Below are 15,424 nucleotides of genomic sequence, written 5' to 3' on the forward strand. Positions count from 1 at the left end.
TCATCCACATACAATACAGTTTTATGTTCTGTTTTATTAACTGTTTTATTAACTGTAACTCCTTGCTATGCTTCTATTCTGATGAGATTGTTGAAGAGGGTTAGCAAGAAAGGGAATAGAGGACAACCTTGTCTGATTCTTCTTTGTGGATGAAATTCTTTATAGCTGAACATTTTAATTTTTATCCTGGCAGAGGAAGTGGTGTCCCATAATATATTTATCCAGTTCTTCATTTTGTCTCAAAACCCCATCTCTAATATCAGTGTTTTTAAGACCTTTACTTTATCAAGTACTTCCTTGGGCTCGAGGAATAGCAGTAGACTTTTAATGCTTTTTATTCTGCATTTTACAAATTCTTCCTATGATTCTTCTGATGTTGTTACTCAATTTATCTATTGTGTATGAAGCCCATTCAGTGTGTGGTAACTGAGGAAAGACAGCTTCTGTTCTTTAGGATGAGATTTTTTCCCTCCAGAAATACTGGTGACTAAAAATTTTTTTGTTTTTGTTTTTTGTTTTCGGGTGTGTTTTGTTTAACAAATCCATTTGTTTTCACATCATGTGGAAACAATTTTCCATAGTTATCTTCTTTATTGTGTTCTTCCCCCCCACACCTGTTCATGTTTGCTTCAGGAGCTGAATCTCAAACCTGTGCAAAGTTATGAAAGTGGAGGCAAGATTTATGTTCTGCTTAAAATTGAGCTTTCTGAGTCCAGTGCTGGTAACAGCTGCTACCACTGCCTATGCAGAAGTGCTGTTACTTTACTGTTTTATGATGATGTATTTATTTAAGGTGCCTAGAATCACACTGGCTATTTTTTTTGCAATTATACCAGGTTATACACTGATTTGATTTGCTGTTTGCTACTAAAGTTATGTTGTTTAAGCATTATTGCCTCCCAGGTGTTTCTGTTCCATTGAGTATGTGTTAAGATTATTTTCACCAGTCTGCATAATTGCAGAATAGTTTGTTTTATTTAGATGTTCATTTGAGTGCTTTCAAATAATGACTTACATGGTCAGAGAGATTCACTTTGTGTAAACAGCAAATGTAACATTTTAACTCTTCCTCCCTTTTTCTTTGAGATTAAGGTACATCATCTTTTCTTCAGTTATCACAGAAATTTAAGATGATAATTTTAGAAAAGCTGAAGTAAAAAATCTCTTTCCATGAAATTCATTTTAATATTAAGGCTATTTTTATATAAGTAGTCTCTCAGATTTCAGGATTACAAATTGAGGTCCCAAACTAGTGTCAGTCCTTTTAGGACTCACATCGATTATGCAATCCCTTTTTATTTATAATTGAGGATGATAGCGGATAACAAATACCCTGAAGGTTGAAGAAAATAACACATTGGTGTTTAATCTAGTTAAACTCTAAAACCCCTAATCGTCATCTTTTATTATATGCTTTGAAAATACCTTTTTGCCCTAAACCTAATCTGTGTATTGACTGGAGTTCTTTGTTTTATAATAAAACCCACTATGTTTGGATTAAGCTTCTCCTTTATAGGAAACCTATTAAATTCCACAGTCATTCACTTTGTAAATCTGTAAGATTTCCACTGGAAACCTCAAGTCCTATTCATGTAAACATGTAACTTTTTTTCTCAATTACAAAACTATTTCTGAGGTCAACTCCGTAAGAGTTTCAATGCATAGAGAAACATTTCTATTTTTAAAACGTATTGTACAGGTGGGCTCTGTGCGCTGTCTCCACCCATAGGCGCCATCCCCGCAGTTCCCATTGGCTGCAGTTCCCAGCCAATGGGCGCTGTGGAGCTGGTGCTCGAGATGGAGGCAGCAGTGGAGAGGCCTCACCTCCGTGTAGGAGCTTGAGGGACACGTCAGGGGAGCCGCACGGAGCCAGGTAGGGAGCCTGCCAGCCCCGCCAACCCCCTTCACCCTCAGCAGCAACGGGAGTCCCAGCCGCGCTCCACCGCTTCCCCCCCCCCCCCAGCAGGTGTGGCATCCCTGGGCCGCCCCCCTCCTCAGAGCACCCAAGGTTTAGTCAGGGGAATATAGTACAAGTCACAGGCCATGAATTCTTGTTTACTGCCTGCCCTGTCCATGACTTTTACTAAAAATACCCACAACTAAAACATAGTCTTACCTGTGAAACAGCATGCAGTGTAGTTGTAGCCATTTTGGTCCCAGGATATTAGAGAGACCAGGTGGGTGAGGTAATTTTTTTGGACCAACTTCTGTTGGTGAGAGAGACTATCTTTTGTGTGTGGCTTGAAAGCTTGTCTCTCTCACCGGTGTGAAACTTGGCAGCTTTGTAAACATTGAGGATAATACTTACCAATTTCCATAACAGTGCTCTGAGGATTAATTATGGTAAAGTTTGTGCATCACTTTGCAAATGTAAAATGCTAGTAGGTACTGTTTTTTTATAATTTAATGCCCCCTGCAGCTTCTGACTACAAATGGGAAGGCAAATGCAGTTCCCAAAAACCAAGCTTGACTGCAGTTATCTATGGGTGGAGTTTACTACCTGTAGGAATACACATTTTGTCCTGTTATAAACCATTTCCCCCTTATTTGGAGCTTCATTTCCTGTATCTTTCAAAGCAGTTCATTATGAAGTTACTAGTTGCATCTTCATATGTTTTGCTTTTTAAAATGGGGCATAAACTCTTGTTTTCCTCCAACAGCAGGTGTCCCTTTGGTGCGAAATTTCACACAGTGTCTGATGTACGTCATCGGTATTAGCTTTTGTTTTGCTGAGGTATCACTTAATTTCTTTGGTGTGGAGATACATTTTAAGAGATTCCAGATATGTATTATAAAATTTTGAAGAGACGTGTGTGTTACCCAAACTAAATTTACTTGAGAACAGACTAGACTTGACTGGAGGTGTTTTACAAGAGTACTTAATATTGCAGAATGTACCCTGGTACTGAAAAATTGAAATGCTGAAACTGACAGCTGGCTTTCTATGAAGTAGCACCTTTTCTTTTGTTACTTACTTGCAAGGTTTTATACAGGTTGATTTAATTCAGTACTAAATGTCTAGGTAAGTCTAGGAATTATATGTCTCTTTCAAGTCACAAAGATGTTCCGTTTAATAGCTGTGTCTGATTTAATAGTTCATTTATGAGTTCTCACTGTGTCTTCCCAGTTTGCTTACAAGAAGTACTTTTGTTAGAATAAAATTACTTTCAAATAAGATTTTTTTCCCCATTTTCCAATTCTGTGATACCATTGTTATAAATAAGATATTGCTTTCAAGGAAGTAATCCTGAATGCCTGATAGTATGTGATTGGTGTCATATGTTGAAGTTAGAAGAGGTAGTGCACCTCTGGGTTAGTATGATATACTGTAATTGGACTGAAGCACTAAATCATCGGCTAATTATCTCCTTGCTGTTTTGTTTTATTTTATTTATATATGACATACATTTTCCCCTTCTGTTGTAGTATTTAAATCGTGGCTGCACTAGGTACTTTGCTACCAAAGACACGGACAAGCAAATTTTGCAAAACCGCAAAAGTCCTGAGGTATGGTATATTTTCCACATTTTCAATTACTTCAAATTACTGTCTTATGCGGATCATGTTAAAAATGTCAGTCACACTTGTTTAGAATAAAAGGAAATATTCATTTTACACATCTTACTTGACAGGTTTAAATGGGAACTGGCTGGCATGTTTAAAGTTCTAGTTTTGGAGTGTTACTAATACTTTATTTCAGGTTCAATACTGGAAAGACTTCTTAAAAACAAAAATGTAAATTTATAGCCTAAAATGTAACCCCTAAAATATTTTAAAAATCGCTTTTTAATTTTTATCATACTTTAATACCGATATTTGTCTTAATGACTCAGCAGATCTTCAATGGGAGACAAAACAAATATCTTATACAGAATGTTATCTTAAATTCTTGCTTCTCTTAGCAGTGATACTTTGCAGAGCATTGTTTATTCACCACTTATGACTGTTGACAACCTTTTTGCTTTGCTTTTGTTAATAGCTGGGTATGGTATATTTACCCAGAGAATTATTTGGAATTACTGTACAATTAATTATATTCCTATGAATTAGATGCAGAAACCAATAAGCAGAAAATACAAGTAAAGCTTTTTTCTGTCACAAAAAAGTTTAACCAGTTGAGATTGAATTCTCTTTCATAATTTTTTAAAAAAAAATCTCTTGTTGGTGCTGTTGTAAAGTTTTGGACAATTCTGTATTTCATAGTCGTTACTAAGTTAGAAGTGTGACTTGGGGCACTGAGTGTCAAAAGCCATGACCTCACTGGCTGGTTAGGCCCTTTTAGTAGTGTCATAGCCACACACCAACTCTTTAAGCACAATTATGACTTAATCGCCAGGAAGAGCACGTTGTCTTCACCACACTCTTTTTTTCTCAGCTGGTTTCTCTTATCCTACTAGTAGGAAGTATTTTTCCTAGTGGAACAGTGCATTTCTGAGTAGAACATGTGAAATGTCACACCTCCCCCACAAAAATAAACTAATTACATTGTAAACAGTAATTTAAATGACTGGATCTGATGTTCTAATAAAGGTAAGACACTTCAGGTAATTCAACAAGACTATTGCGGAACTTCTCAGGTGGCTCAAGGCGCTTGATTTTCAGTTGAATGCCTGATAATGCATTCCACTCATGTACCAATACCCTATTACTTTGCACCCTGGAGTGGTTTATTACAGTTTTGTGGGTGAGAGGGAGTGTTAAATTTTGACTTTCCACCACCAAGCTGTAAGGTATCCTCATGAATGTCTGTCTTGGCAGATAATTAAGCCAATCAAAGAAAATGTTTAATCTAACAGTTCATTGTGAGTGCTGCTGAGCTATAGAAATACTGTTCTTTCTTGGGCATTTTTTATACCAAAGTTCAGTTTGAAACAAATGTTAATGTCTAAATTAAAATGTACTAAAAGGAAGAGATGATGTTGGAAATGAATGTTGACCACTAAGTAGTGAAACAAATGATACCACTGAATATTATGTCCTTTTCTTTGAAGAACTACATTTCTTTGGGAATGGATGGCAAACTATTTACTGAGGACAGGTTTCAGAGTGGTAGCCGTTGTAGTCTGTATCAGCAAAAACAATGAGGAGTACTTGTGGCACCTTATAGACTAACACATTTATTTGGGCATAAGCTTTCGTGGGCTAAAACCCACTTCATCACATGCATGGAGTGGAAAATACAGTAGGAAGAGATATTTTTATAGATATATATCAGTACATGAAAAGATGGGAGTTGCCTTACCAAGTGGGGGGTTGAGACAATTCGATTAAAGTGGGCGATTATCAACAGGATGAACAATCACTTTTGTAGTGGTAATCAGGGTGGCTCATTTCAAACAGTTAACAAGAAGGTGGGAGTAACAGTAGGGGCAAATTAGCATGGGGAAATTAGGGTTTTTTGTTTTGTTTTTTAGTTCTTGTAGTGACCCAAGAACTAAAACAAAACAAAAACCTAATTTCTCCATGCTAATTTGCCCCTACTGTTACTCCCACCTTCTGGTTAACTGTTTGAAATAAGTCTTGGCAGATTACTACTACAAAAGTGATTGTTCAGCCTGTTGATAATAGCCCACTTTCATATAATTGTCTCAACCCGCCAGTTGGTCAGGCAACTCTCATCTTTTCATGTACTGCTATATATATATTTTCCTACTGTATTTTCCACTGCATGCATCTGATGAAGTGGGTTTTAGCCCACAAAAGCTTATGCCCAAATAAATGTGTTAGTCTATAAGGTGCCGCAAGTAGTCCTTGTTGTATTTACTGAGGGGTAATAGAAAAGGGCAAGTTTTTCATAGTACACTAGAACCTCAAGTCTAGCTATCTAACTGGAAACTATTGTATTGCCAAGTTCTTTTTAGATAGGCAATGGTCGTTTTTGCTCTGTCACTTATTAAACTTATTCCTGTTGTATATTTTAATATAAATAGCTCAATAGTGAATTAATGTTTAAATTATTTTTCTTTTCCTTATCAGGAAGATGAGGTGATCATTTTACATAATTAGAAAATTTAGTTAAATTTTTGTGTGCGTCTAAATACTGTTTGACGTGAATCTTTCAAATGCATGCACTATTTTATTCTGAGATGACAATAGAAGTGTTTTCACTATAGGCTATTATATGGACTCTTCTTTCAATTAAATTAGGCATCTTTTTCAATTTAAAGCATTTTAAAATTTAATTGTAAAGTTAAAAATTGTGTATATGTTTGATTTAGCCTTTTGGCTGCAAGCAGTTGTTTACTGTCTCCCACCCTGAAATAATACAGTTGTGGCATTCTGGTGTCAAGACAACCAGTAAAAGCTGAATATAATATTTAATGGGTGTGTGTCTTTTAACCTTTAAAGCACTACAGACACACATACTTTTCTGAGCAGGAAATGCAAACTAGTATACTTTTGTAAACCACCCAATGAAAGACTCCCATTCTTTTCCATTTTTGAATCATCCTGTATCCCCTTCTTCTTTCTGTCAATGTCATCCCCATAATGATGTCATTAGCACCTCAACCTGTCTTTCCCCGTCAAAGACTAGAACTCCTCCCCAGTTCATATACTGAACCTTTCACAACTGCTTTTTGCCATCACCCTTGCTATCTGCTGCTGAACGGTTTGTTTTCCTGTTTCCCCTCCCCTAGCTGTCAAACTCTCCTACTTTGTTAGATCTCTTCTAAAGTTTGGTTAATTTTCTCAGAGCCAAGGACACTTGAAAGCAAGTTATAGTATTTTTAAGCATGTGCAAATAGTAACATCTTTAATCCCTTTATATAGTTTATTGTTTTGTTTTTGCATGTTTTGTGCTGCTTGTTCATAAACTAAATTATTAATTACAATTTACTTTCAATCATTTGATTAAATTGTCTGCTTTTCTTGCTCTTTAATAGTACCTAAAAGCAGGTTCCCTGAAGGATCCTCTACTAGATGACCATGGAGACTTCAACAGAATGTGCACAGCAATGAAAAAGATTGGCTTGGATGATGAAGAGAAGCTTGATCTTTTCCGAGTAGTAGCCGGTGTCCTTCACCTTGGAAATATTGATTTTGAGGAAGCTGGGAGTACTTCAGGTTAGATGAATTTTTTTATTATAGGCTTCTTCTAAAAAGGTGTGAATGCTTCTTGACTAGACGACTAACTGAGGTAAACTGCACCCTACATTCTGAAACAAAATCCTGTTCAATATCTGCTCCATAGCTAAAGTTAATCTAGCTGCCCATTATCAACCTCATCTTCTTTTGAAGACCTGTTTTCTAACTTCATCAAAAAATATACTAACACAGTCCCCCTGAAATTGTTCAGGAAACAGGTTTCCTGGAAAGTTTTTGGTACAAGTCAGAAAAGAAATTTTGCACAGCTCTGTTTTGAAAATTTACCTGTCATTCAATTTTTAAAAATTTCCTAGCTTGATTTTGGCTCTTATCACTAGCATGTCTTGGCTTAGAAACTCAGCTGTCTGGTTTTTTGTTAACTTTGGTAAGGAGAAATACCTTCCTTTTAGTAATTTTGGGATGAAGGAAGAAAGTGGTGCACTAAAAAGATCTGTAATATAATCAGCTTTATAATGTTACAATTGGTAGGGAAGAGGGTAGTTGGGGGCTAACTAGAGCAGAGATATAAATTGAAGGTACATGAAGGCTGGAGGAGGGGAAGTAAGGAGCAACTGGGAAACTGATAATCTTACTATGCAACTTACGAGACTTTGTTAGGTCTGTTTGCTATTTTGCTATCCTTCTTGTTTCTTTAAATGTATTTATTTATTGCTGCTCTGTTTTATGGATGAGACTTAAGAGAACCCCAATCTTGACACGCTTTGAATTTGTCCAGGATAGAATTATTCTCTATGTGGAACTGTGTATGTCTAAGATGACAAGATAGTGGTTTTTTAACTTGTTCTTCTCTTCCTCTCCTCCTGCTACCTGCATAACCAGGTCCATATTTGCACAAATCTGTTAGAATGAGCATGTAGAGAAATGTTTAAAATTATTTTTAGAGGTTTATAAGTGTAAATTGACTAGCTTCTGATTGCAGGCATGAATTGGGTGTGGAAAATGTGAAAGAAGGGAAAGCTGGGAAAGATGGGCAGTGGGCTGGGGGTAGTAAGGAGCTGTTTGGTCCTGTTTAGGGGAAGGAGCATGGGATGTATGGTGGAGTGGGGTGAAGAAAGGAGACAGGTAGGGAGGAAGGGGGAGTTGCAGAGGCCAGAAGACATGGAAGCAGGACTGTCAGGGATTGGGAACGGCATGGAATATCTGAGTGCGGAGGATGGATGGGAACATAGAAGGGCAGAGTCTTTTATTTAAACTTACAATTCAAACTGTTTTCTAGAATAACATCTTTAAGAGCTCAAAGTTTTAAATGTGAGTAAAAGCCCCACCCATTCTCCCTCCTCCTGTGTATACGCATAGAGGTGTCTAATACACTTGCTGACACTTGCAGAAAGGTAGCCTAGCTTTGATGGGCCGAATATATTCTGCTGGATCAGGACTGTACTCCTGAAGTGTGTTTATACCAACATGATTTAAACTTTTGCTGCTGCTTCAGAAAGCTGGGGGATTTCCAGACAAAATCTTTTGGTTTATAAAAGTTATGTTTGAAAGTGGTGTGTCAGTGGAGCCCAGTTTACTCCCAGGAATTACATTTCTTCACAAACCCACTACTCTTTTAAAGAACTCAAATGTTTTATTGTCTGTCAATGAACAGTTAAGGTATTCAGGCATTCCTCCACTGATTCTTCATCATTTGTGATTACCCTCACAATATTTCCACCTTAGTTTTCGAGTTATGAGGGATAAAAAGTTTGTGCTTCTGGAAAAAGTAATAACACTTTATTTTAATTTTGAAGATACAGAAACCTTAACTCTGGAAAAATGCTGGATTTTTTTAAAATTATTATTTCAATGCCTTGCTTAACTGTTGTGGGTCTATGAGCAGATTCTAATTCAGATTAGAAATAAAGCATAAATTTTTAACACTGAAGGTAATTAACAGTTGGAACAATTTACCTAAGGATATGGTGGATTCTCTTGGAATGGTGGAATCTTTAAATCAAGACTGGTTGTCTTTGTAAGAGAAATGCTATAGTTCAGACAGGTTTGGCCTTAAAAATGTATTACTCTAATTACACTTTACAGCATCATGAAACATTGTAATGCTGGAAAGGCCTTCACTGTGCATTTGTCAAAGAAAGCATTTAAGGGAAACAAGTGTCATTTCTGCCAAGTCAATCCTTATTTTTCTTGTGTAGCATACACAAGTTTATGGTTAACTAATGTCAGGGTTATCATGTTACGTGCCATGTTTCTAAGAAAGTAAAGTCTGATTTATTATATGTCATGTGGGGAAAAACTGCTTCAGAAATTAAAGGCAACAACCATCAAGTGAAATAAGAACTGAGATATGTAATATACTTACAAGTCTAACAAAATTATGGGTGAAATATTTACAAACATAGGAATCTTTTAAAAAAGTCTTTCAAAAATAGCTATCAAAATATATACAATAAAGCAGTATAACAACTAACTAGGAAGAGTATAAACAACTACAGTACATTATCAAACATTAACATTTATTTCTCCAACTCTTTCTTTCTATATTCTGAGAGAATCCTTTCTTTAAGAGCAGGGTAGTTTTATATATCTTTAGTTTTTGGAACCAAGAAATGCATCCTTTGATGTCAAGAATTCTGTGGGTTAGGAAAACTGATCTTCAGGTTGCAGTGTTTCTTTTTCTTTAATGTCCTGTTCTGCTCTACCCTGTAGACTGGAGCGGTTTCTATTATAGTGAAAAGGGGATTTGTGAATACAAAAATGTCATACTAATGTAATACTATATGACTTGTTCGTACTCCTCAAACTTCTGTCGCACATCTCAGTAAATAGCATGTAATCACTAAATTATCAGTAATGTAAAGGTGGATATTGATTAGTCGACAGTTCTGAATTTTTTTTTTTTAATAAGTAGTCACTAATTGTCCTCTCAGCTAGCTTTGGTTGTAACATCTTTCTTAACTTGTGCTCTAGGTGGATGTATTCTGAAGAACAAATCTAGTCAGTCTTTAGAATGCTGCGCAGAATTGCTAGGTTTGGATCAGGATGATCTGCGTGTCAGCTTAACCACCAGAGTCATGCTTACAACAGCAGGGGGCACCAAAGGAACGGTTATAAAGTAAGTTCAGAACACTCCTCTGTTCAGCTGTAAATGCAAAAGTAGCCCATTTAAAAATAAATTGTAAAAGTGATTATAGATTTTTTTTTTTAATTAACAGCCCTGCATTGTTCAACACACATCTGCTTGTCTGTAAACAGTCTCTGAAACATGGACTTTGACGCAGGGTTTCTCAGTCTTTCTCACTGCTTTAATAAGAGAGTCAACTTCCTGATACCAAAGTGCTTGAAACAGTAAATAAAATACTTACCACCACAGCAGTTTTTATTCTCTCATCCCCACCTTCAACTGTAGGAATTGGATACTGTCCGTGTAACAAAAATAGCAATTATGAGTGATATATATATTTAATACAATATAAGTAGCATCACTGAAGTAAATTGTTTAGAAGTTCAGCCCTTTGCTTGTACATTTGAGAAAGGGCAAACGCTCTTAGGCCCGTGCTTAACCACTTTTAAGTACAAACTGAATCAATTTTAGCATAACAATGATTACTTAAAAGTTAAGGGAAAACTTAGAGTAGTTTTAAATTAAAAGTGTGTAGCACCTTTCAAGATGCGAACGGAGATGGAAGTGAAAAATATTAGCTTGTAAGTAATGGTGGTTGTGCTGGTTGTTTGTGGTGGTGGTTACAGTAGTTTGATTTTACTAAATGATCTAAAATGTACCTGTTGCCTTTCTGTGTTCTTATATTTGCTTTCATTTTGAAGGATAATGTGATTGTACTACAGTATTATGATTAAGTCATTATTTTTAAAAAATAAAAATTGACTAAGTTTTGAATTTTGTTTAAACTTCTGTATCAATTAAGTTAGGATTAAGTGTAAATGTATAGCAGTAACTTGTTTGAGCTTCTGCTGTTTAAGCAGTTAACTACTGCAGCAAACGGTGTTCGCAGAACTGGGCATATAGCTGCTGTTTATATGCATCAACAAAGACTTAAAAGAAAACTGCACAGTTAGCTTTTGTTTCATTAGGAATGTTAGAAAAATAGAACAAGAGGACAAACTAAAATGGAAAGAAATGTGCTTTAGCCATTAAAAGGGTTATTGAATTTACTTGCGTAAATAGTAATAACACATTAAAAAATCAGTAGTTCCTTTTAAAAGTGTTATAGATTTTTGTTAAATATTTATATCACTTGAGATTTAAAATGTTACTCATTACTATGATATCTTTTTGTATTTTATAGCACTAAATATTGTCATAGCAAAAATAGAATAAGTGTTGTACATCTATACAAAATAGCAAATGTTTTTGAGCAATAATTTGGTTTGACTTTGGTGTATCACACTATGGTCTTGAGTTTAAGTTGAGCACTCAGCAAGTTAGTTAATGTACATTTATATTATATCATACTTATAGGTGAAAAATTGATCTTAAAGCACTTTGGAACACTGGCATTTCTCTGGTCATACTCTGAACTTTAGGGATGGAGTTGCTTACCACAACATGAATATAGGCAAGTCTGCTGTATGAACTGCTGTAGAGATTTTTTTTAAAGTAGGTAACATTGAGGCCTGCTTCCCGACTGAAGGCTATTTAGAATGGTCTCCAGGCTTGAACCATTCTAATGATGATACAGTATTTTAGGTCTCTGTTAAGATTGATTATGTATAAGCTCTAGCCTCCATCTTTTTCTTCCACTACTGCATTATACTAAATGGCAGTTCACTTGTAGCCTTTCCTCTCATTTCTAGTGCAAATAAACCAGGGGTGGCCAAACTGTTGCTCGTGAGCTACATGCAGCTCTGCTACCATTAAAGTGTGGCTTGCGGAACCTCTCCCCACTTCCCGCACCAGACTGGGGGAGCTCGGGACCTGTGTGCCTTGCAGCAGGGTGGCGGGGTAGGGGCTTCTGCCCAGCGGGGCAGGGGGTCACCTTGGGGCTTCAAGAGGAGCAGGGCTGAAGCTCCAAACCCTGTTAGGTGCCTCCCACGGGGCTGAAGCCCCGAGCCCAAGCAGATGCATCCTGGCTCTCAAACTTCTGAAGATTGTTGTGCGCGGCTCGGAGGGTCAGTAATTTTGGCCACACCTGGAATAAACAATCAGAATCTTTAGGCAGTGATGTGAACACTTCATCCTGCTTGTCATTGTGCATGAGAAGGGGATTCAATAGTGAGAACTTCAAGATGGCCACTGCCGGTAAAAATTAAAATGGGGTTGGAAATACGAAGGGGGGGAATCTGTGAAGGAGTGTTCTAAATCCTCTGGAGCAGACAGGACCAGCTTTCCTCAAATGTTTAAGAACATAAGAGCTGCCATACTGGTACACACCAAAGGCCCATCTATCCCAGTATCCTGTCTCCAACAGTGGCCAGTACCAGAGCTTCTGGGGGAGTGTATAGAATAGGGGCAATTATGGAATGATCAGCTTTTGGCAGTCAGACATTAAGGGTCGCCCCAAGCGTGGGGATGAATTCCTGACCCTCTAATAGCCATTGATGATCCTCCATGAACTTACCTAGTTCTTTTTTTTGAATCCTGCTATACTTTTGCCCATCACAACATCCCATGGCAATGAGCTGCGCCAGTTAATTGTACTCAGTGTGGAAAAAATACTTCCTCTTGTTTGTGTTCATAGAATATCAGGGTTGGAAGGGACCTCAGGAGGTCATCTAGTCCAACCCCCTGCTCAAAGCAGGACCAATCGCCAATTTTTGCCCCAGATCCCTAAATGGCCCCCTCGAGGATTGAACTCACAACCCTGGTTTAGCAGGCCAATGCTCAAACCCTTGAGCTATCCCTCCCCCCCAAAGCAGGTGTTAAACCTGCTTCCTATTACTTTCATCAGTCGACCCCCCCTGAAGTATAGTTAGGGTAAATAACACTTTTCTATTTAGGTTTCAGAGTAGCAGCCGTGTTAGTCTGTATCCGCAAAAAGAAAAGGAGTACTTGTGGCACCTTAGAGACTAACAAATTTATTTTCTATTTACTTTTTCAACACCATTCATGATTTTATAGACCTCGGTCATATCCTCACCTAGTTGTTTCTGTTCTGAGATGAACAATCCTAATCTTTTTAGCCTCTCCATATATGGAAGCTGTTTCAATGTCTCTTTGGTGGTTCTTCTCTGAAAAATGACTGTAATAATGGTTTGCCAGATCAAATTTGCTCAATTTACAACTAAAATGACCAATATTTTTTTTAAAATGCCAGACCTGCATACTCTTCTTGGGGTAGGAGTCTACTATGTTCTTTCTGACTAGCAGTTTTCATTGGTAACCCTGACCCAATGTTAACAGGTGCTATTTCAAAGGATCGCAAACCTAAGTGGCTATACTGTTATGCCAGTAGATCTCTTACTGCTTAGTTTTCATAATATTCCACTCTGTGGATTAGTAGGAAGAGCTCTGCAGACCTGACATCATTGAATTAAGCCCCCTGCTCCAGCCTTATTCTAAACTTATTCAGCTAAGAAAACCACACACTAACAAACTCTTCTTTCCTTTGTGCCTTATTGAATCTATAATGAAAGCAGATTAGTGACTAGATTTTCATGAAATATCTAGGTTTTACCAGTGAAATAGTTTAAAAAATAATTGGTTAAACCTGTGTTTAATACTTACAATAATTAAAAAAATGCTTTCTTCTAGATTTAAAGAAACACAAATCCTAAAAATGTTTGTGATTTCTCCCTTTCTGTTTTGTGTGAAAATTGAAGAATGTGAGAATGAGTAGGTTACAATGAAGAAATAGCTCAGCTGAAATAGCTCTGCTCAGAGCATAACAAACATTATGTTCTGCTGTGCACAATAGAGTCATTAACAAGGGTGATGTTAAATGCTCTCTTCATGGATTTATTAAATACTATTCTGAAGTGGACATGCCAAGGGAACTTGTCAGTGATACTAAATTTATCTGTCCTTGTTAGCTTCCCTGAAAGAGCAATGGCTGATGTCTTGCAATGCATATCCAGAAAATCTACAGATAGAAATAATGTGTTCAGATACAAAATTTGATATTCCTCTCAAAATTAATGCACCTTGGTATCTTTGGTTACTCAGCTTTTCTCCCTCCATGCATCCTTTGAGACAAGAACTGTGCAAGGTCATATTCTTGGAGAAGATGATACCATTTGAAAACATTTTACACTTTATCATTCTAGCTTCTTATGCTTAGTCTTGGAGTAGTATCATATGTGCAAAATGCTTTTCATGATACTTGTCTTTTTAAATGCATTTGGAAATACATTTGGAAGGGTAGTAATTTTATCATTTCTCTTCTTATTCATTCTAACAGTTATTAGGATTTAATTTTTCTCAATGTTAATCCATGAGACAGCATGTATTCTGTGTTTTATGCTTACTTTTTGTGGGGCATATGTCATATTTTTAAAGCAGTCTTTTACAACCTAGAGTTCACAAACTCCAAGCAGTTGGCACTACTTCCTCAATCTAGATCTGATTTTTGGATCACAAAAAAGTCTCCGTATACAGCATGATATAGGGAGCATCGATCAAGTAACCCATATTGTAGGAAATGCTTCCTTTTGGCATCCCAGAAGCCAGAAAATGTGGGAGAGGGAATTATTTCCTTTTCTCCTAGAAGTATGGAAAATGAGGAGGGAAGGATAAAGTGGAAAGAAAAAGGAAAATTCCTTTCCTTCCTTGCAACCAACTCTTACGCTTTCTGCTCAGCAGGATGTGAGACAGAGGGTTTGGGAGGGAAGAAAGATAGTAAGTAGTATGATGATATTGCATTATTACTCTGTCTCAGTACCTAATATCTATCCAACCACATTCCATCATCTCAGTGCCGTGTCAGGACACTATACTGTAATTCTTTTGTGCATTTTAAGTTGTGAAAATGCATTTGTAGAACCAGATTTCTCTCTTTCCATGGGTTTCTTTTGTTTGAAGTAAGTGCTCACAATAGTTGTTTTGTGCAGTCCTGGAATTAACATTGCTGCACCAGTTCAATCTTGAGTAGTTCTAATATATTTAATAGAATAAATACCCTAGCAGTTTCTTAGCTACATGTGTTAATGATGTAACATCTCAGTTTTTTTATAACCGTTTACATACTTTATAGCTAAAACAATTACATCCTTAAGTAAATATGGTATACTGGATTATATAAGAGAACTGCAGTTGACATGAATTGTTGTGAAGATTACCAGACTGATCTCTTAAATATATCAAAAGGGAATGTAAAGGTACCTTGCCTCTATTTATAAGATAAGATTCCTGTCAGTACTTGTTACCGTAAGATAAATCAGGAGATACTTAGTGGAAGAAGAGATTGTGTGTTAAGCTAAT

The 15,424-nt window shown here is 36.8% G+C and overlaps 1 protein-coding gene across 4 annotated transcripts in view; it reads left to right on the top strand.

Annotated features, from left to right (window-relative positions):
* MYO6 (myosin VI) overlaps positions 1-15,424 on the top strand; it is a 179,646-nt gene that overhangs the window by 79,670 nt on the left and 84,552 nt on the right. For 3 of the 4 annotated variants that reach the window (XM_073336482.2, XM_073336483.2, XM_073336484.2), the window contains exons 10-12: positions 3,427-3,507; positions 6,885-7,065; positions 10,018-10,162. In XM_073336482.2, coding sequence (XP_073192583.1) covers positions 3,427-3,507; positions 6,885-7,065; positions 10,018-10,162 — 407 coding nt within the window. Of the gene's footprint in view, positions 1-3,426; positions 3,508-6,884; positions 7,066-10,017; positions 10,163-10,262; positions 10,885-15,424 lie in introns of those variants that run through there. The other variant, XM_073336485.1, reaches the window with a different exon arrangement.

Source organism: Lepidochelys kempii, chromosome 3 (assembly GCF_965140285.1).
Source record: "Lepidochelys kempii isolate rLepKem1 chromosome 3, rLepKem1.hap1, whole genome shotgun sequence".
NCBI classification, from domain to species: domain Eukaryota; kingdom Metazoa; phylum Chordata; order Testudines; family Cheloniidae; genus Lepidochelys; species Lepidochelys kempii.